The sequence below is a fragment of the Pelecanus crispus genome, chromosome W (assembly GCF_030463565.1).
Source record: "Pelecanus crispus isolate bPelCri1 chromosome W, bPelCri1.pri, whole genome shotgun sequence".
Classification (NCBI taxonomy): domain Eukaryota; kingdom Metazoa; phylum Chordata; class Aves; order Pelecaniformes; family Pelecanidae; genus Pelecanus; species Pelecanus crispus.
This window is the reverse complement of record NC_134675.1, coordinates 18,881,173-18,903,171: the sequence shown is the minus strand read 5'-3', so window position 1 is coordinate 18,903,171 and position 21,999 is coordinate 18,881,173. Positions and strand designations below refer to the sequence as shown.

The window sequence follows — 21,999 nt, the reverse complement described above, 5'->3', positions numbered from 1 at the left end:
TCTCTAATGCCTTTGCTTTTCCTTTTTATGCATCTCCAGCTGTACCTTATGGTGAGTGAAAAGGAGAAGGGTCAACATATGGTTTAATTTCTTGAACCCTTCAATCCACTAGCTTTTACTCTGGAGCTTATTTATTGAGCTCTCAATTAAGGTGCAGATTTGGAGGTGTCCCAGTCTTCCTGTCTCTTAAAACATCTACAGGTGAGGTATTGTTGGCTTGTTTCTGTTTTTCTATGGAAACATAGGTATGAGGGCTTTATGACTTGTTTATATATAAAAATCTGCTCCAAACTGGATTTTATAATTGTCAGATGTGTAATTTTGTGATGGAATTTTATTGCCATTTTGGACTGCAACTTAAAAATTTGGATTGAATTTCAAATCTGGGTAAAAAAAAAATTAGAAGTCTTCCTGAATGCAGTTCAAAAACTTTCTTTCACATTTTTGAAACTGAAATATTGTCACTAGTTCCATAACAAAGAGATTTGAGCGTTGTATAAGGAGATGGTTCAGGTTTCTAAACTCCTGAAAGTGGAAGGGGCAGTATTCGTTAGAGAAAAAGATGCATATATCAAACCTCTCACTCCCTGCTCTTTTCCTGCTCTTTAAAATGGAGAAAGCAGAGGTATTACACATGTGTAACAATGTTCTATAATCTTCAGGTAAACTAAGCTGCTTTTTTCATTCCAGGGATGTAAAGTGCTTAATTACCATGCTGTTGGTATGAGATACGAAAAAGTTGCTTCCATTTTGGAGACTGGGAAGGTATAAGCATTACATGTTCTTCCTTGATTAATACATTGCAAAGTTGGGAGTAGAAAATAGGGATTCAGCTCCTTTCCATGGAAGGATGTGAGAATGTAATTCTAAAGAGTCTTTTGACAATTAGCCCTTTAAGCAAGCAATTTTAACTATGATAGCAGGTTCCTAACTAACCAATTAAGAGAGTGTGTGTACACTATGTATTATGCATGTGCAATACACATGCAATACACATGCAATACACATGCAATACATGCAATACACATGTATTATGCATGTGCATAATACAGTGTCTTGAGTAACTTCTGTTTCTGAGCGCATAGAGTGGTGCAGGTGATCTGCAAATGAGTACTGACAGTGGATGTACTTTAAATGGTTGTCTTAATTCTCTTCTATAGTATATATTAAAAGGAATTTGCTGTTCAAATTTTTTGTAGTTGGAAGCTTGTCATATTGGAAATCAATTCTGAGGACATACTTTAATTTTTCAGAGCTTGCTTTTAGATTTTAGAAAACTTCAACAATTAAAACAAAATCATTTTTTAATAATTGTTCCTGAAATCTATGCTTTCCCTTAATGGGACAGTTAAATATAAAGGTTGGGGAAGGGAGCAGCGGTATGGATATTTAGAAGATGAACTCTTAATCTACATGCTCAGGCTTCCTGAGTGTACTACAATTTTTTCTTGGATGCAGGATTTATTGCATTTTAGCTGAGCAGTACGGGTTTTTCCCAATATTGCAATCACTGACTTCTAAATATTTTTTGTTAGATATCACTTTTTAGCTTTCTTACTGAGTATGGTCATGGGGTGGGACCTGAAAGCTCAGAGTCGGGGGTTTGGAGGAACACTGAAAACCCAGTGACTAGGGAGATCAAGAAGCTGTCCTTTCTGATTTATTCCTTAGCTCACGAAGCACATACACACAAGTGAAACCTGTGAACCTAAGGTGGTAAATATTAAACCATGTTGTACAAATCTAGATATTTCAGAGGCACTTTGTGCAGTCTGAATGTTATTAGGCTCCAAAGCAGACTTGTGCAGCTAGCAGGGATGTGTATGTGTGTGCGAAACACTTTCTCTGAAGTTCAATTTAACGTTGGATAGTTGAAGGTCTCTAATTTCAGTCTCTCACTTTGTTCCATTTGCTGTAACAGATAACACAGCTGTTAAAGTTCATAATTATAATTGTATTACTAATGTACAGATTCATATCAAAACTCAGATGTCTAAAGGATAAAACAGTTCCCTATTTCAGTTGATATAGTGCTCCCATGCTGACTGCACTCAAAACAAGCTGTGCACTCTGCCATTGCAAACTCAAAAATGTAATCTTCAAAGAAATCTTTAGGAAATTAGAGCTGACTGTTTTGACCCTGATAATTTATTTCAGCACAATTGCCAAGGTGGTGCCCTTTACTAATCACTTCCCAGGAATTTTATTTCAGCTTTGTATAGAGCTCTTTTGCATGTTGTGCACATGCTGGTGAGACACCACCTGGAGTACCGCATCCAGCTCTGGAGCCCTCAGCACAGGAAAGACATGGACCTGTTGGGGCAGGTCCAGAAGAGGGCCACAAAAATGATCCGAGGGCTGGAACACCTCTCCTATGAGGAAAGGCTGAGAGAGTTGGGGTTATTCAGCCTGGAGAAGAGAAGGCTCCAGGGAGACCTTATTGCATCCTTTCAGTACTTAAAGGGAGCTTATAAGAAAGCTGGGGACAAAATTTTTAGCAGGGCCTGTTGTGATAGGACAAGGGGTAATGGTTTTAAACTAAAAGAGGGTAGATTCAGACTACATATAAGGAAGAAATTTTTTATGATGAGGGTGGTGAAGCACCGGAACAGGTTGCCCAGGGTGGTGGGTTGACCCTGGCTGGATGCCAGGTGCCCACCAAAGCCGCTCTATCGCTCCCCTTCTCAACTGGACAGGGGAGAGAAAATATAACGAAAAAGCTCGTGGGTCAAGATAAGGACAGGGAGATCACTCGGCAGTTACCGTCACAGACAAAACAGACTCAACTTGGGGAAAATCAGTTTAATTTATTGCCAATCAAAACTGACTAGGGTAATGAGAAATAAAACCAAATCTTAAAACACCTTCCCCCACCCCTCCCTTCTTCCCAGGCTCAACTTCACTCCCAATTTTCTCTACCTCCTTCCCCCTGAGTGGCACAGGGGGATGGGGAATGGGGTTAGTGGTCAGTTCATCACATGTTGTCTCTGCCGCTCCTTCCTCCTCAGGGGAGGACTCCTCACACTCTTCCCCTGCTCCAGCGTGGGGTCCCTCCCACAGGAGACAGTCCTCCATGAACTTCTCCAACGTGGGTCCTTCCCATGGGCTACAGTTCTTCAGGAACTGCTCCAGCATGGGTCCCTTCAACAGGGTGCAGTCCTTCAGGAGCAGACTGCTCCAGCATGGGTCCCTCATGGGGTCACAAGTCCTGCCAGCAAACCTGCTCCAGCGTGGGCTCCTCTCTCCCCATGGGTCCACAGGTCCTGCCAGGAGCCTGCTCCAGCATGGGCTTCCCACAGGGTCACAGCCTCCTTCAGGCACATCCACCTGCTCCGGCGTGGGGTCCTCCCCGGGCTGCAGGTGGGTACCCGCTCCACCGTGGACCTCCATGGGCTGCAGGGGGACAGCCTAGCTCACCATGGTCTTCACCACGGGCTGCAGGGGAATCTCTGCTCCGGTGCCTGGAGCACCTCCTCCCCCTTCTTCTTCACTGACCTTGGTGTCTGCATGGTTGTCTCTCTCACATATTCTCACTCCTCACTCCAGCTGCAGTTTGACTCCCGGTGGTTTTTTTTTTCCCCCCTTCTTAAATATGTTATCAGATAGGTGCTACCACTGTCGCTGATTGGCTCGGCCTTGGCCAGCAGCAGGTCTGTCTTGGAGCCGGCTGGCATTGGTTCTATCGGACATAGGGGAAGCTTCTAGCAGCTTCTCACAGAAGCCATCCCTGTAGCCCCCCCCGCTACCAAAACCTTGCCACACAAACCCAATACACCCAGAGAGGTGGTAGATGCCCCATCCCTGGAAACATTTAAGGTCAGGTTGGATGGGGCTCTGAGCAGCCTGATCTAGTTGAAGATGTCCCTGCTTATTGCAGGGGGGTTGGACTGGATGACCTTTTAAGGTCACTTCCAACCCAAACTTTTCTATGATTCTATGAGTGCAGTTAAATCACTTCAAGCAGTTCCCAGTAGCTAGGCACCTGTGGCTGGTATGGGGCTAACCTGCATAACTTTGTTTTGAAGTTCAACCAAACTTTTGAAACTCTTATGTTGTCTGTTCTGTATACTAAAAACACCTTCAAAACTGTAACTGTTAAAAAAAAATCTTCATACATTACTTCCATTTTAATGGATATTATTGTTTTTCCTTGTTTCATTAGATAGCCTTTGCAATTGGTTTGCTTTGGATTTATAAAGATAAGCTGAGGGACTGGGACACTTGCTTCGGGTCAGTCCATCTCTATTAAACAGTTGTTCCTGTCTTTCCCTCTTGTTTTCTCCCCCTTCCCCCACTTCTCAGTACTGGGAGTATTTCTAAGATGAAACATTATTTTGTTTTATTGGCACACTTCATACAAGCTTTGTTTTGAAACTTCTTAAAGCTTTGTCAAAAATCAAACTGCACTTAATCCATTTAGTTATGCCTGAATGATTACTTATCTAAACTGGTAGTTTCTAACAGCATTGTGAATCAGAAATGTCTCTAAAGCTGCTGCGGACTTAACTACATGTTTGCTAGGGGTATACTGGTTTGTTGTGTATAGCATTCTGATGACTTCTGTTACAGAGCTTTTAACCTGTGAAGTGTTATACAGCACTGAAACTTAAATGTTCAGGAGTTTTCATCAGAACATAATTTAGTAGTTTTCACTTCTGAAAAGATATATGCCAAAAAATTCTCAAGAAGCTTGGATATTAAAGCAGTTGAAGAGATGAATGGAAGGCCAGATATATTTTTACTATTATTCAAATGGTGCAACTTTTTCCTTAAACACTACTTCTCACCCTTCTGTCATTACTGTTATTCAAGATGTAACACAGCTGATCTGGGAACACTTCCAGTCCTAACCAAATTATCCACCACTTCTGAGAATTGGAACTTAAAGTCAGGTCACCTACATTTAACACTTGCTGGAAGTTTACAGGGAAGGAAAAAGCTGAAATATGGTAGTGAATGAGTGTCTGTCTTAAATATTTAACTTTAGAAGCTTCTTCTGGCCTACAGTGGATGATGAAATGGGGCTGTACTTGATCTAGAAACATAAAGAGCTGCCTTTGCAATAGAAATTAACTGGTAGTAGGGAGAACCAAATCTGAAAGATGAACATGCTGTATCCAATTGAGATGCAGTTCTGTTGTCTCACAAAGGGAGTTCGTTACCCAGTGTGCAACAATCCAATCCACACACTGAGTCGAGATATCAATTTTATTTAATTTCTGTGCAGAGGTGGGTGCTAGGTGGTAATTCCACAAAGCTAGCACACTGAATGAGACTTTCTGCGCCTTATTTATACCAAAACTTACAGAGTTAGTCATTATCCTTTTTACGATGATTGGTTAGTAATTACCATCCTATCTGCTATTGGTCAACTATATTCTAATTAGCCTCGCTTGCTATGTAAATTAGCACGCATGCCCCTTATGGGTGTGGGGGGGCAAATCCTTCTGGTCCTAAATTGAGTTGGTGGTTGCAATCCCCCCTTGCCGCTTTTACCTTTCCCCCAGTTACTGTTTTTCGGCAATCGTCCAGTTTTTCCAGCACCTGCTGGGGTAGGATGTTCCTTTTTATCAGTTTCTCAGTACTTCTTCAAGGTCTAGTTGCTCCAGGATGTCTTTGGTTAAAGGATACTGAATGTTTGTTCTTCTGATTAGGGATGATTAAGTGTCCTTTACTTGCTAGCTTACAAAAACATCTTGGCCTGATATGATGAGTTAGCCTTCAACAGTTTTGCAATCTGGATCACGTTTCTGATCTTACATCTCCTTTGCCCTAATGTGACTTGGCCCTTCTCAGTGATGATTGATGGCATTCATTTTCATAACTGAAAATAAAACTCTTCACCTTGAACAGTTTTCAGAAGAAGCTATGCTTGCAGTCTTTGGCCTTATGTTTTGAACTATGGGTACAGCGATTCTTCTACTTAATCACTGTGTAGAGAAGAGCAGATATGATATCTTTAAAGGCCATTATGTGGTACTTCCTATCCATTGGTCTAGTCATGTAAGCTACAGTACTGCATTTCCTGTGCAACTGGACTGGTTTATTTCTAAGCTGCAGAATAGACAAATGTCAGGCTGAAAAATACCTATTTTAAAAAAAAATTATCTGCACGTTCAGTAGCTTATCATGCTTAAGTTCATTAGAAATCAAAATTTGTAACTTGTGTTCAGTACGCCCTGAAAATTATTTGTAAGCTAGCTAATGGAGCAGGTAGATGCATCTTCTCACTCTTGGCAGAATTTCACTGATTTGCAAAGCTTATGTCCAAGTTAACAGAAGGGAAGAATCTTCTTAAGATAAAACTTTGGACATGTGTATAACTGTGTATTGCTCAAAGCTCAAACAGTACCGTGGGGACTGAAATCCCCATAATGCTTACTGTTCTCCTGCTGCCTCTCTTCCCTTTTTCCCTCTTGAAGATTACAAAAATCTGTTGGGGGGAGGGGTTCTGCACACTTGCCAGGTGCTTCATGCCCAAAGCAGTTTCTTAAAGAGCAAATGACCATCAAATCCCTGATTTAACAGGGATTATCTTTTCTTGTTCTCATTCCCTTTATGTAAAATTATAATAACACTCCTGTGAGTCAGAACAATATTATGTGGATAACTTGTGCAGACATGGCTAATGGAACAGAAGCCTGTAATCTGATGCATGTGAGCAAACCATTAGCCTTTAGAAATGTTAGTTTGAGTCCCCCTTGCTGCCATTTTCACTTGTACTCTTTTCTGAGAGGGGATTACTTGGAAAGAGAAGTAAACAAAGTCCCAATGTGGGTTGGTTGGTTGGTTGGTTTGTTTGTTTTATTGGAGGAGGCTAACTAGCAATGTAGGGGAAAGTTAAACTTTCCTCTTGTGTGTTGAGTTAAATTGAGTGACAAGTCAAAACTGACAGAGAACTTGCTTTGTGGTGGTTTTGCAATGTGCATGTGGAATGCCATTGCATCATGTCAGTTGGTTGGACTTTGTAGTATTGAGAGTTCAGAACATACATGTTTGTGTGGCAAGAATGCCAGGAGTTGGTAACTTCTTGCTCCCTGGATGAAACTTTTAAGAAAAAATATTTGTAAGTTCAAAACAGGTTAACTGCTGCTCATTTGAAAAGAAAAAATAGTAGGGGGATGAGGTTTTTTCCTTACTAGTTACCTTACAGTGAAGTTTACTCCTCTAGTAGCTGCTGGTACAAACCACAGCTGACAGATGCAGAATAGCTAGCAACTAATCATTAGTGTTCCATCAGCGTGCAGCATGCTTATATGTATTATGATGTATTTCTTCAATTTCCAGCAAGGAAAAAAACAAATTATGCCAGTTTGTAACAAACTTTAAAATCTGTTAAACCTAGCAGTGAAGGCAAGCCTTGTAGTAACTCAGCTGAGTCAAGCTACTTTGTGTTGATCCTGAGCTCAGGAAAAGGTTACTTTATACCCCTGTTTCTTGCACTGTCTGCAGGGCTTGTTTCAAAAGGGTGATGGGGGAGGAAGCTGATTACAAATTAGAAAAAGACTGCCTATTTCTTCCTAGAACCTGCTAGATCTGTTTTACGTTAGTAGGATAAGCAAGGAACTTTCATTTGTGTAAGATAAGAATATGGTGAGAGAGCCTGTAAAAGGAAAAACATGTAACTACCTGTCTGCAAAAAGCTGGGTATAGTCTCATGGCATGTTATGTCTCAGCACTGGCAATGTTTGCTCACTATCTGCCACTACTTAAAGTAGAGCTGAGTGGATCGACCCCTCACCCCAAATATGATTAGGGAATTGTGCAAGACACTAATAGAAGTCTCATGTTGAAACACCTTTGTCAATAAAATTGTCCAGATAAGGATTACTGAATTGGAAAGACTCTGGCAGCTTTTTCCTCTCTGTAAGTGTAAGGCTTTGTACTTAAGTGTGGATTTAACTGCTGGCAGAGGAGGAAGAAAGTAGAGAAATTGGGAATACTGTCTTTTGAAAATGGATTTCTAAGTTCTGAGTAGTTGCTGATATTGTTAAATGCATGAATTGCTTGTGTGTTTACTTAAACATTTCTTTGCAATAATCACAGAAGCACTTCATTTCAGAGTCCTCAAACCTTTCAACCCCCACTGATGATAGTTGTACTAGTGCAACTCTGTAGCACTTGAGAAGAGAGCAGGTGCTGTGAGAACATGTTGATTGCTGAATGCAAAGCTAGTTGTCTGTAAAGAATGTGGTGCCTCAGCTTGAGCATAGGACTAGCACTTTATTAAACCAAGTCCTCATTGCACTGAAATTCTAGGAATATTTCCCTGACAAGCGTGTGGAGTGCTCTGGCCTACTCGACACAGATGTGCTAGGCTGCAGCTCTGTCTGACACTTATTCCCCTCCAGATCAATGGAATGGGTAACATGAATGTCAGCGGAAGCTTTGAGTCAGACTTGGAGAATCCAGAGAGCTTGAGGACAGCAAGGACTTGCTGGCTAATCCAGTGGGTGGTTTTATTTGCTTTGATGTGGCAGTGTGCATAATGTTTTGCTGGACCTCCTGTTTTTCCTCTAAGGGTTTATTCCATAATTCAATAATTATATTGGGAAGATTCCCTTATCGTTCAGCTTCTGTCAGGTTTATTGTGGCACCACAGGATATGCTTTCTTCTGGTTTATCCCTTTCTACTGTAATTTCTAACATTTTAATTTCTCACCATTTAATGCTTCACTGTTCCATATCTATTTAGCTCTTTTCCTAGTCTCTTGTTTCACTAAGGCTATTCACTTCCCAATAAGACTATTGCACTTTGCTTAAGTGTTTCTGTGCATTCAGTTGTCCTTACATTACATGGAGACATGACATCAGCTTGTTTACTGAACTCCAGTGTTCAGTAATTCACTTATGAAATAATGCACTTTACAAAATACTGCCAAGCAGAACTTACTACCTAAAACATGCTTTTTCTTGCAAGTGACAGTGTAAGACAAATGATTCTTTTATTTGTCTTATTTGTTTCTTTTATTTTTCTACTAATTCACATACGGGTGTGTAACTGCTAGAATTGCTCTATCCACAGAACTATCATTTTAACAGCAGTTTACTGTTAAGCTGTTTAAATGGGGGGGGGGGGGAAGTTGAGTGCTGGAAACGGGCAGAGGCTCTAATTGGGGGCAGATATAAAACACAATATACTAGACCATATAGGTGCCACGAGAAATCAAAATCCAAGCTATGGTGTTTGTAGAGCATTGTAGATGTGTGGGTTTTTCCAAACCATCTCAGTCTTCATTGAGAAGACTTCTCTTTTGCCATTCTGTACTTCTGTAAACGTTATAGAGAGCTTAGCAGATTTATGGACATGGCTCTGTACAGCTCCACTAGATAACACAACCCATCTAGTGCCTTGCTAGCAAAGTCTTGTTCCTCAAGCTGTACTGTGTTTCCTTGTAGAAGGCTTGAATAAAGGGGACCACGCAGTTTAGTTTATACTGTGAGGTTTACTGTCTAGTTTAGAGGATTTGAGAAACAGTACCTTCTGTCAGGCAGGTTCTGCTCTCTAGGCTAAGTTGCCTTGTGTGCATGGAAAGGAATAGAACAGAATGAAAGGGTTGTAGGTGTCAAGTCCTGCAAGGCAATCTGTCTTAGACTTGCTTATCTGGGATTAGAAATCCTGGCTAAAAGTACCAAGTGGTTCAGTTCACTCCAATTGCTTTCTTGCAGGAATTGTTTGTACTTCAATTATTTTTCCAGGTAATCTTTAAAAATGCAGACTTACAATAACAGACTGTAGTGATTAATTGTAATCAGTCTTATGGCAACCTTTTTTAGAAAGTATAGTGTTTTTACTTTTGTCTTTATTGTATACTATGTGAAATTTGTGGCAAAACTAAGTTTCAAGAAAGCTAAACAGCCCTTAAATTACCTTGTTTTAAGACCTTTTTGAGATGTGCAGCTGTACTCTATACATTAGAAACTGAGAGTATACTTTAGACCTCAACTGAGATCTGAAACTGATTTCATATTACTACTTAAGGCATTCTTCTAACTTGGTAGTAATATATTGTCCAAGTAGAAATAATTAAAGCTTATGCTTTTTCCTGTTAAAATGAAGCCTTGCTCCTCACATCAGAAGTGATCTGTGAGGTAGATACTGATGGAGTAAAAGGCATGGGTCTCTGCAAAGCTGTTCTTTTGATGTCAGACTTTGCCATTTGGGAAAAAATCAAAATAAGTCTTGCTAACTCTTTCATGACACTACAGTTTCACTGGATACTGTTCTAATGTTCATTTGAAAAAGATACGGTCCTGAAATCTGATGTGCAAATTCCTACTGGGATAATTTAGCCTTTCCTTTATTAGTGAAAGGTAGGAGTTCTGAGTGTTGTCTGTACCATTTTACTTATAAATGTATTTTCTTCTAATACCTCTGCATTCTTGAGACTAGCAAATACTGGTTGTTTTTTTAATTAAAAAATTATTTATTTATTAAATGTTGGCTCATGGCAAACCAGCACTTGCAGTATGGTCACAAAGAAGCCTGGGCTGTGCAGCTGCTTGGCTGGTTTGATAGACAGGATGTTCTCCTGGCTTTGGGAAGATGTTGTTTGCATGCTGAGGAACTGTCGGGAAACTTTTCCATCGTTAAACTTAATGTTTGAAGGAGTCTTAAGCATTTTTTTTAAATGTGTGTGAGTTTTTTAAGAAGTCTAGAAACAGCAGTATTGCCAAAGAAATTTCACTGGGATTGCACACTGTACAAGTTGGATCAGTACTTTGTCCAGTTGTATTTCTGGAAATACTTCATGTCCTAAGCACAACATTTTCAGTCATGTACAGCATATTTATCTATGCCTGATGAGAATGCATTTAAATTTTGTAATCTTCAACTTGGAACAAGGCATTCTTAATGTTACATTGGGCTAATGTATGTCTAAAACAAAGAATGCCAGTAGTCAACAACACCTTTAAAATGGTATAGGAATTCCAAAATAATCTTAAAGAACTGTATTTATTCCTTCTGTCATTCATTAGCCTTCTGAATTCCTCCAATTGGCAATAGGTTGCCTTTAGGAATTGTAGGAAACATCATCTTATGGACAACAGGAATAGCCCCAAAGTCAGTGGATAAAATATTGGCTTAGGAGCCAGGAATTCCTTATTCTGTATCTTCTGTTTTGTAGAACAGCATGCTTTGCTTTCATGGCTCAGACGATGTGTTTGTCGGGAAGGACAGAACTCTTCAAAATTCTTATTGTATTGGCTTTCATAGTGGACTTTTGCCCAGAGACTTTAACTGGTGAAGAATTAGAGTACTAAAGTGGAGAAGGGATGTCTAGCAAAAGTGCAATATTAATGTTTTTGAATTTTAAGCATCTGAAGATAACACATTGTCAATACAGTTTTTCTATTTAAGAACCGAATTGAAAAATATCCAGAGTGTGTGTGTGTATACACACACAAAAGTCATCTTGTTATTCTTTTCAGAGTGCTTGTTTAGTATCTCTGAAACTGAAATATATTGACAGTGTTTGGAATCAAATATAAACCAAGAACTCTAAAACCTACAGAGGAAACTTATGTGGGTTTTTTCTTTCTGGTGTCTGATGCAGTTTCTTAATGTTGTGCATGCAAATTAATTTAAGAAGTTTTGCAGTTTCACTTGTGCACAAGATTGCTTTATTGCTGCCTTTGTGGTATTTGAGTGGTGAATGTTGAACCCAGTTATCTTACTGCACATCAGAGCTTCCTTCATTACTCTCGGTCCAAAGAGTAGAAACATTTCCCTTGACCAGGAATTTCTCTGGACCCAGGCTCTCTACCTGTCTTTAGGCACTGAAATAGGAATGTGCTGTGATACCTGCTGGATATGGTAGAGGGCAGCCTGGAGAGCAATGAAACTTTTTATTAAGTTGGCTTTGTTTGTGTATGCCAAACTCTCTTGAGCAAAGAGTGCTGTGTTAAATAGCCAGAAGCCTGGCTGTGACCTGGCTGATATCCTGTGAAACAGCACAGTTACAAGGCTCTGCACATAAAATAGAAAAAAATAGTTTAAGTACAGTTTTTCATCTCTCCACTTAAGACTGAATCAGAAACGTCTTTCCATTTTGCTGTCTATTCTCGACAAAGAGGTGGGTGGGATTTGTTTTAAGCCTCTGCTACTCAGCTCCTTGCAGAAACCACCTGTGCAGGGGAGGACCTTGCCAAAAGCACCCTGTTCTAGGAGTCCACAGGACTGTCACTGTCAATTCTCAAGTCCCTTCAGTCTGGACCAGCTAGAAGCCTTTAAAAGTTGAAGGCAATGGTGCCATTCTTTAAATGAGATATTGTATTGGGTTTGCGTGGCAAGGTTTTGGTAGTGGGGGAGCTACAGGGGTGGCTTCTGTGAGAAGATGCCAGAAGCTTCCCCTATGTCTGATAGAGCCAATGCCAGCCGGCTCCAAGATGGACCCGCCACTGGCCAAAGCTGAGCCAATCAGCGACAGTGGTAGCACCTCTGTGATAACATATTTAAAAAGGGGAAAAAAACCTGCTGCACAATGGCAGCCGGAGAAGAGGAGTGAGGATATGTGAGAGGAATGACTCTGCAGACACCAAGGTCAGTGAAGGAAGGGGAGGAGGTGCTCCTGGCACTGGAGCAGAGATTCCCCTGCAGCCTGTGGTGAAGACCATGGTGAGGCAGGCTGTCCCCCTGCAGCCCATGGAGGACCCCACGCAGGAGCAAGTGAATGCACCCAAAGGAGGCTGTGACCCTGTGGGAAGCCCGCGCTGGAGCAGGCTCCTGGCAGGACCTGTGAACCCATGGAGAGAGAGGAGCCCACGCTGGAGCAGGTTTGCTGGCAGGACTCGTGACCCCGCGGGGGACCCACGCTGGAGCAGTCTGTTCCTAAAGGACTGCACCCCATGGAAAGGACACGTGGAAAGGACCCAAGCTGGAGCATTTGTGAAGGACTGCAGCCCGTGGGAAGGCCCCACATTGGAGAAGTTCGTGGAGGACTGTCTTCCGTGGGAGGGACCCCACACTGGAGCAGGGAAGAGTGTGAGGAGTCCTCCCCTTGAGGAGGAAGGAGCGGCAGAGACAATGTGTGATGAACTGACCGCAACCCCAGTTTCCCGTCCCACTGTGCCATTCGGGGGGAGGAGGTAGAGAAAATCAGGAGTGAAGTTGAGCCTGGGAAGAAGGTAGGGGTGGGGGGGAAGGTGTTTTAAGATTTGTTCTTATTTCACATTGTCCTACTCTGATTTGATTGGCAATAAATTAAATTAATTTTCCCAAGTCAAGTCTGTTTTGCCCATGGTGGTAATTGGTGAGTGATCTCTCCCTGTCCTTTATCTTGACCCACAAGCCTTTCATTATATTTTCTCTCCCCTGTCCAGCTGAGTAGGGGGACTGATAGAGCAGCTTGGTGAGCACCTGGCATCCAGCCAAGGTCAAACCACCACAGATATCCAAGTATGAAGCTATTCCTACAATTATTAGATGAGGTGTCATCTTTTGAGGTTGGCTGGCTATTGAATTGCCTTCTTGCCTTTCCTTCTACCCTTCAGTGATAGATGATAGTGGTCTGTATGAATTGGTACATTTAACAAACATATGTATATATGGTATAAACATGAGTAGTTAAGTACTGCCTCTTGATGGTGACCGAATGCAACTGATCAGTTTGGGTGTTTAATGTGTCATTTATTCTCATACGCATACTGTGACTTTCAGACAAGTAATTTTTAAAATTGATATTTACAGTATTTTGTTCTGGTATTTATCAAGAAGATGAAACAAATATACTGCTTTAAAGGACGCTTTATTTCTAGCTTTGAGGATGTGTTCACTTGCTGTTCAAACTTCAGTTAAAAGACTAGCAGTTAATACCTGATGTTGAGATCAACTTAATGCTGAAATAGGATAGCTGCTGAGTAGTAAAGTCTGTGCTGTTTGTCAAAAGCTGTTGTCGGACATGAGTGATTGCTGTTTTTCCTAGGTAGCCTCCTTGAAGAACAAGCATGGGGATGTTTGCATTTTACCAGTTCACTTGTGTAAGATAACAATATCACTGTAGACCGAGTGTTGCAAATGAAAAACAATGAAACATCTACTCTCTTCTCTTCCAGACTATCATTTTACTCCGGCCATTCTTCATTCTCCATGTACTGCATGCTCTTCCTAGCAGTAAGTATACTCTTTCCATCTACATGGCAACAAAGTCTGTTAGTTATCTAGTACAAAATTAAAACATTTACTTGGCTGCTTTGTGCAAGGGACACTTCTTTTGTAGGATGTTTGTCTGAGGTAAGTGGATTTGTAAGATAAGGTCACTGATACTGGGACAAGAAGTAGCAGAATTATATTCAAGATGCCTAAAAATATTTAATATGGCAGTTGGCTTGTGTGTCTTGTCCCAAACAAACCTGTTGACAGTGGGTTTGGAAAATACACTGCTACTTAAATTTGGTTATATTAAAAGTATTGCAAGCCATAAATAAAAAAAAATATAAGATGTCTCACAATGAAACATGCAAAACCTACTTAAAAAAAAAGAAAAGAAAAAAACCTAAACACAGAATAAACCCAACAACCAAAAAAGAACCCCCCCCCAAAAAAAAAACCACCCAAAACCCTAAACTTAAACCTTGATCAAACATGGGTGGGCCCATAAGCACAAAACAGCAGATCAACTTGAATTTTAAATTGCTTTTAATATTCTCCTGTCTTTTGGGGGCAGGGAGGGAGGTCACAGGAAGCAAGGGGAAAGAGATCTATCTGTGGAAGTAAATACTAATGAGAAGATCATTTCACTAATAAGTACTATATAATGAGGATTTGAGTGCTTCAATTGGAGCCTAATACATTTCAGTCCAAATTGTTATAAGTCGGCTAGGGCAAATTATCTTCACTCCTAGAATAAGCTTTGTAACACTAAAAGATTGATTTGTTTGTTCTCCCCCTGCTAATTTGTAACACAGAAGTCATTAAACAATTTTGTGCAATTTTGTTGTTAATGCAGTTGTAAAATTAAGCTCCAGTCCTGTGTATAAATTACTAACATAATACATACATATCAGGATCTTCACAGAACTCAGATTCAATTTGCCTTCCCATCTTGATTGCATTTTTAATTTTTTTATTGTCTTGTTTGGCAATAGTATAACATCCAGATTATTCAAAATGAACTAACCCCTCCCCCCGAAACAGCACACACAAAAAGGTGGTTCTTTAGTATGGCATAGGTCTTTAAATTGATTTTTGTCTGGAGAAGCTGAGTTTTTTCAGAAGCTCAGTGTTCAGTTTGGGTCTATCACTGCAGTTTATTTATAGTGAAACCTGTTTAGTTCCTCTCCCTCTCTTACCTGTCTTTATCTACTATAAATACAAAGGGTTCATAAAAGTATTATGTCCTGGGTTTGACTACAGTATAGCACAACTTCCTATCTGTCAGCTGTTTAAAAAAAAAAAAAAAGTCAAGTGTCTTTACATGCTCATTATGACTGTCAGTCTCCAAAATTATATAGGTCCACTTGTGATGTGATTCCAAAAATAAAATCCATGGATCAAACCCACTATTTCCATAGTACAGTGAAGCAATTGCTGCTATGTAGCAACCTAATACTGATTTGCTCCATTGTGTTCAGCCATACCTACCTGATCTAACTTCTCCGTGCATATTTTTGTTGAGCAATGTGAGAATGTGATACTGCCACCTCTCAGAAGCACAAACTTAGAGACAAGAGAAAATTTACTAGCTGTGGTAATGAGTATGGTTTATAATTTATAGTGACTGGATGTCGTGGTTTAACCCCAGCCGGGAACTAAGCACCACACAGCTGCTCGCTCACTCCCCCCACAATGGGATGGGAGAGAGAATCAGAAGAGTAAAAGTGAGAAAACTCGAGGGTTGAGATAAAGACAGTTTAAAGGGTAAAGCAAAAGCTGTGCACGCAAGCAAAGCAAAACAAGGAATTCATTCACTACCTCCCATCGGCAGGCAGGTATTCAGCCATCTCCAGGAAAGCAGGGTTCCATCACGCATAATGGTTACTTGGGAAGACAAAACGCTATAACTCCGAACATCCCCCCCTTCCTTCTTCTTCCCCCAGCTTTTATTGCTGATCATGACATCATATGGTATGGGATATCCCTTTGGTCAGTTGGGGTCAGCTGTCCCACCTATGTCCCCTCCCAACTTCTTGTGCACCCCCAGCCTACTCTCTGGCAGGGCAGTGTGAGAAGCAGAAAAGGCCTTGACTCTGTGTAAGCACTGCTCAGCAGTAACTAAAATATCTCTGTATTATCAACACTGTTTCCAGCACAAATCCAAAACATAGCCCTATACTAGCTACTATGAAGAAAATTAACTCTACCCCAGCCAAAACCAGTACACTGGATTAGTCATTTGGCAGGGACCTGAGTGTCTGAACTTTTACCTGTCACATGCATGTGTAAGGAGAGTCCTGCTTGCTACAGCCTGGGGCAATGGTTGCGGTCAGGAGGACTTCTCAGATGGTAGAGACTGAGAAAGGAGATGCTATTTTCAAACCTTGCATCTGTTAATTAAAATCTGTGGTATGCCCCGGTTCCCCTCCCACCCCCACCCATTGCTTGCTGTAAATCTGAGACCATCTTTAGTTTCAAACAGTTGAATATAATATAATTAGAAGCTGTGCTGAACAGCTTGGACTTTCGGCCTTGCTGTTAAACCTACTAGGATTTAAAAAATGCAGCCTTTGGCAAGAAAGTCAAGAATTTTTTAATTTTTATTTTCAACATACTGACTTCTTTATGTGGGTTGAATAAAGCTTTGTAGCTGACTGTGGCATGGTTTGTTTGTTTTGGGTTTTTTTTAATCCATGCAAAGGAGCTTGTGTGGAGAGTTCCTGAACTACTGAGCTAAGATATAGGCAACTATGAACTTTACCTGTCGGGATTTGTGTGTGTGAGCTTCACTCTTAGCAACCTTCTGCATGGGGGAGAGGTGGGACAGTGGGAGTCAAATCCATCCTCTGCCACTTTGAAATGCTGTAAATACAGAGCTTGTGTCAGTCCTGGTTCAGCAATGAAATAAAACTTGCTGTGGCTTTGCATGCTGCTACAGAAACTGTCCTTGTGTTCGTTCAGTCCTGTAGTAACTGTGAGACAGCAGCTCCCTTAATCTAGAAGGGTACTAATGTCTTTAACAAATGTCATGTTAAGAGAGTTAAACAGTAAATGATTTATTGGAGATTAGTTTGTTATTCAGTAAACTTGTTAATGAGTAGCCAGAACCCTGGATGGAGGAGAAGGTGTTCTTCTATTCCTGCACTCCAGTTTCTTGTCTTGTATCTGGCTGAGCTATCACCCAGTACAAATAATAAGAGGCTTTGTGGAGATTAGACTTCTACCTTCTTCTGTCCTGCAACTGTTGGAAGGCCTTCAGAAGGACATGTGAAGAAGGTTAACTCCTGCGCAGGATGTTTTTTCCTTGCTGATTAACACAGCATTACTACATACCAACCTTTGCACTGAATGTGGTCTTTTTTTAAAAAAAAAAAAGTGAAAAAAAAAAAAAGTACACATGTCTTCAAGCAGACAGCTACTGCAGGGGAAGGTTAGGGAAAACTGCTTTCTGACCCTCCCACATGGCAAGGCAGAGTGCTGCCACTGGCTCTAAACCAAACCAGTGGCACTTGATGACCTGTTCATTAACTGAACTCTGATGCTGGCTTCATCTGCTCTTTGCACACTTATGCCAGCCGCATACTGAGTCAGGAGCAGGACAGAATTGTTAACATGTGGCATTACTCATAGGCAGTATTAATCATAACCAGACACTAGCATGCTGGTTTCTGGAGAGACTGGAGGAGTCTGCCATGTATGCATACTGCAAAAAGCATACTCTTAAATGTTATTTGGTGAACACGTATACCGTGTCAGGTTATGCATTTCAGAAATGAGGGAACATTTTGGGGGAATCAAAGGGGAAATGATCTCTGCCACAGACAGCACAAACACTGCAACTATGAAATGGGAGATGCTTGAAGTATGTGGCTTAAATCAAGCCACCTTGCAAAATACTAGGCAAAGTAGTGAAATACTTCTGCAGCTTCAGTTACTTAACGCAGAATTGCTGAATTACAAACAAGTTAAATTGTAGCTTTATTTTCTGTTCTGTGCGCTTGCACATGATGGATTAAAAATGAACATGAGGTGGTTCACCAGTATTTTCAAATGTTTTAGATGCTTTGACTTGTGAATGGCTACAGCAGTCTATTGCTATATATAATAATATATAATTATTATATATTTTATTATTATATATAATAATATATATAATGTATAATAATATTGCTATATGTAATAATCCTTCAGGGTCTGATTTCCTACTTAGTGGGGTGTCACTGATTCTTTATGCTTTGAATGAGGATTGAATTAAGGAGGAAGCTCTTCTTGTAGCTACATTAGACTGATATAAAAATATTTGGAAAAAAAGATTCTTCAGTATTGAGAGAACTCAAAATGCTGCAGCCTGAGTTGAAGTCTTGTAACTTAAAATGTTTTTTTCTTACTTAAATGGTAGTTTCTCTTACAAAAATCTCTTATAAGTGCTTGGTTTTTGCAATACATGAGTGGGCTTTAGAAACATCTCTGTTGGAATCATCTGTGTGATCCCTACCAAGGAATGGTTTAGCATGAGAGGTTAGCAGGGGATCCAACTGGAAGCAAGTACAGGGACAGGCATGCAATGTGCTATGTATCAACAGTGGTGACTTCTGCTGGTTACAGGTGCACAGTACTTTGCAGGAAGCACTGTTTAAACCTTTGGTAACATGAGAAATTCCACAAGTCTCAGTGGGAACTGTGGTATCAGAGTTCTGACTGTATAGCTTCTCTGGTATTAGGAGAAAAAACTGCAGTTTTGAACGTACTCATGTGCTGCATGTCCCATCTCATAGTGAGGGCAGGGTACATGGAAACCCCAACAGCTCAGGCTTTATACTTAATGTGAAGGAAGTTGTTGGCAAAAACTGTAAGCTGTGGGTGTGGTGGGGTTTTTTGGTTGTTTTGGTTTGGGGTTTTTTTTTAAGTTCTTCTCTTAGGGATGTTGTGACTTCAGTGTCTTCATATTCTGGGGGCTTCATTACCTGGGAAGCAAGGATTTTAACTAGATGGTCTCTCATTTCCTTGCTTCAGGAACATATAGAAGAAAATGTGTTATTTAGTTCAGAAGGAAGGATAGAAGCTGAAAAGTTTAAAATTCCAAATTGAAAATTCATGTTTCTTTAGTTCTTCCTAAATGTAAATTATGTAAGAATATCATGCCACATGAACTGTTCAAAAGGAATAGTCTAAGCAAGCACATATATGGGAATTTGGAACATTTCTCCTTAGTTTGTCTTTTGGTTTGTGGGACAGGATTGGAGAGCAGAACTTAACTTTTAACTTCAGGAATGGAAATACTTGGTATGTAATTTGGGCTCATGTCTTTCTGGGAGGACACAAATAACCTTTGCTCCCCAGCATTTACAGTTACTTAATATTAGCTTTCTTATTATTAGCTTTTCCTTGCATGAACAATGTTCACCTTCCATGCATGTAGCAGTCAAGCTTAAAGGTTATCTAAATAAAAGGAATGAGTCTTTGATACCATATCAACTTATATACTTCCATAATTGATAGCAGCTTCATTAAGCTAGTCCCTGCTTAAAGCCTTTTATGGAAAACTATAATGAATCTACATTTTGTTATCATGTTTGTATTGTCAGTGTGTTCATGTGCAAAATATTCAAACTGGTCTTGTGTAGCTTGCTGTATGTGACTGGCATTAAAACAGAAGTGAGGATAGTGCCTACTGCGACTCAGACTGTGGCACCTGCCATTGAGAAAAGAAGTTTGCTCATTTGCAGAGTAAGGAGAAGAATGCATTAATTCTGTTTCATAAAACATTTATCTAACAAGTTCTAAAAGAATGATAATACAGAGGAAATGTGTGAGTTTTGAGTAATTTCAGGAAATGTTAAATAGCTTATCTAATCTGCCTACTTAAATAAACAGTAGTGTATATCACTTTTATCATTCTTATAGCATAGAGATCACTGCTGTATTTTTACCTGGACGTTATGTTGCCATGTACTTGTCAAAAAGCTGTTGTCTCTAGCTGGACCAGGTTAAGACCTGGGTTTTCAGCCTACTTCTAGGCTAGACTTTTGGTTTCTTCTAGTTACTAACTTGTCGGTATATGGAATGAGTGAAACCACGGAAAAATCTGCTTGCAGACTGTCAGGCCAGGAAGCTGTGGTGGAGAACATATTTTGAGATTGATTTGGCAGAGCTAGATGGGTCAGTTTGGGTCCAGACTGACCTGTTATCTCTGGGATGCTTTTGCCAACAGCAGCTTCATGTGGAAACTAGAGGGAGTTTGAGCAGCAACAGTGTGTGGGAACCCAGTGAATTAATAACAGATGCTGGATCCCAAAAAGTCTCTGTCATCCCCTCCCCCTGCTTCTCCTTTTCTTTCATAGTTAAAGAGCTTGCACGATCTCTTCTGTATCAACAAAACCATTTTATCTTGGCTTCGAGAATGGGAGGATGAGTTTAATTGAACACCTCTTCTAGCAATGTCCATGCAACCAAACTAGCACCCTTCCCCTAGAGGGGAAGATACTGCAGTTAATCATAATTTTTTGATTCAACTTATTTTTTTAAACTTCTGTCTGAAAGCTATTATAAATTAAAATGTTAAATGTGTGTTCTCTGTCTTCAGTAGCTAGAATGACCTCACTGCAACTGTTGCAGCTGGCAGAAATGAGTGCAGCTCTGAGGATCAGGTTGCTGTAATGGAGACAGTCTTGGCTGTAGCTGGCCTGGGCACTTCCCTGCCTGTACCTAACCTGGGATGAGGAACTGGACTGCAGAAACCCGGCCAAGGTGCCCTGCTATTCTGGGGACGGCAACGTGTTTGTGTTGCTTCGACTTGGGATGAAAGGGGATGATGAACCTCTGCACAATGTAACTTGAGTTGCTCTTAAGCTCTCCCACAGTTCATTGGGAAAGAACATCTTGTGTGCCCAAGAAAATGTGGAATTACAGAAGAGAATGGGAGGGCGACTGGTATTTCAGTGACTTGGGCTGACAGCCTGCTCCTTTTGCAGAGAGGACATAGGCTAAACACAAGTGAAAGCAGGGTTTAGGCTGCTTTTTTGTGCTCATGCTCCTAAATGTGCCAATCAAGCTTTGCTCTTGAAATCTCATACTTTGTTTATGTTGCAATTGGAGGTTGAGTGAAACAGTACCCAAATAAAAGCCTAGGAGCCTTTAACACAGTATTCTAGGTATGTCTGTTTGCATGGCAATATTTCTTTACTTTCCCAAATGCTACTGACTAGAGCTACAGAACAGTCCCTAATGTGTTCCTGCCCACATGAAAGTTGAGGACTACCTAGTCTTCAAAACCTAGTGAAAAGATATTTCTTACTGAAAATGTTTTGTTTGTCTGTAGCTTTGGGCAGTACCAAGCATCTTACTTGAAGGAGAGATGGAAAAAAATAAAGGATAACTGGTCATGCTGTGAGGCTGAAATATGGAGACTCTTGTGCTTCTTTCTCCTACTTGTATGTGCTCTTAGTATTCTTTTAATACTGGTATTTAGACTTTTTAATAGTAAACAAAAAAAGCAAAACAACTTCTCTGTAGTGTGCTTGGGAATTATGGCTGTCAGCAGTGATGAGATTATTGTGAATCAGATCCCGTAGGACTGAGCTGAAAGCAATACCTTGCGGTGCTTATGTTCTTTTAGTGAAGGTTTCTATAACGTGGTAGATACAACAGAAAAATGTGTTATTTCAAGTAGAAGGAACACATTTAGGTTTTTCCTTATCAGAAAATGGCCAAGTGTAAGCATTCATAGTGGAATAAAATATTATTGTTTATCCTGCTTTATGGTAAAATGATGTCAATAAACAATTATTTCTGCAATATACAGCCAATTGAGGCTGGAGGATTAAAAACCCCAAAGACTGGTGTTGGGTTTTGCAGTTTACTGTGCTCTGCAGAGATTACTGATGTTTTGCCTGGGAGATTTGTTA

General features: G+C 40.4%; 1 protein-coding gene across 1 annotated transcript in view; it reads left to right on the top strand.

Annotated features, from left to right (window-relative positions):
• Positions 1–21,999, top strand: part of LOC142596494 (phospholipid phosphatase 1-like) — a 104,798-nt gene that overhangs the window by 68,757 nt on the left and 14,042 nt on the right. The window contains exon 4 of the mRNA XM_075725618.1: positions 14,056–14,113. Coding sequence (XP_075581733.1) covers positions 14,056–14,113 — 58 coding nt within the window. The remainder of the gene's footprint in view (positions 1–14,055; positions 14,114–21,999) is intronic.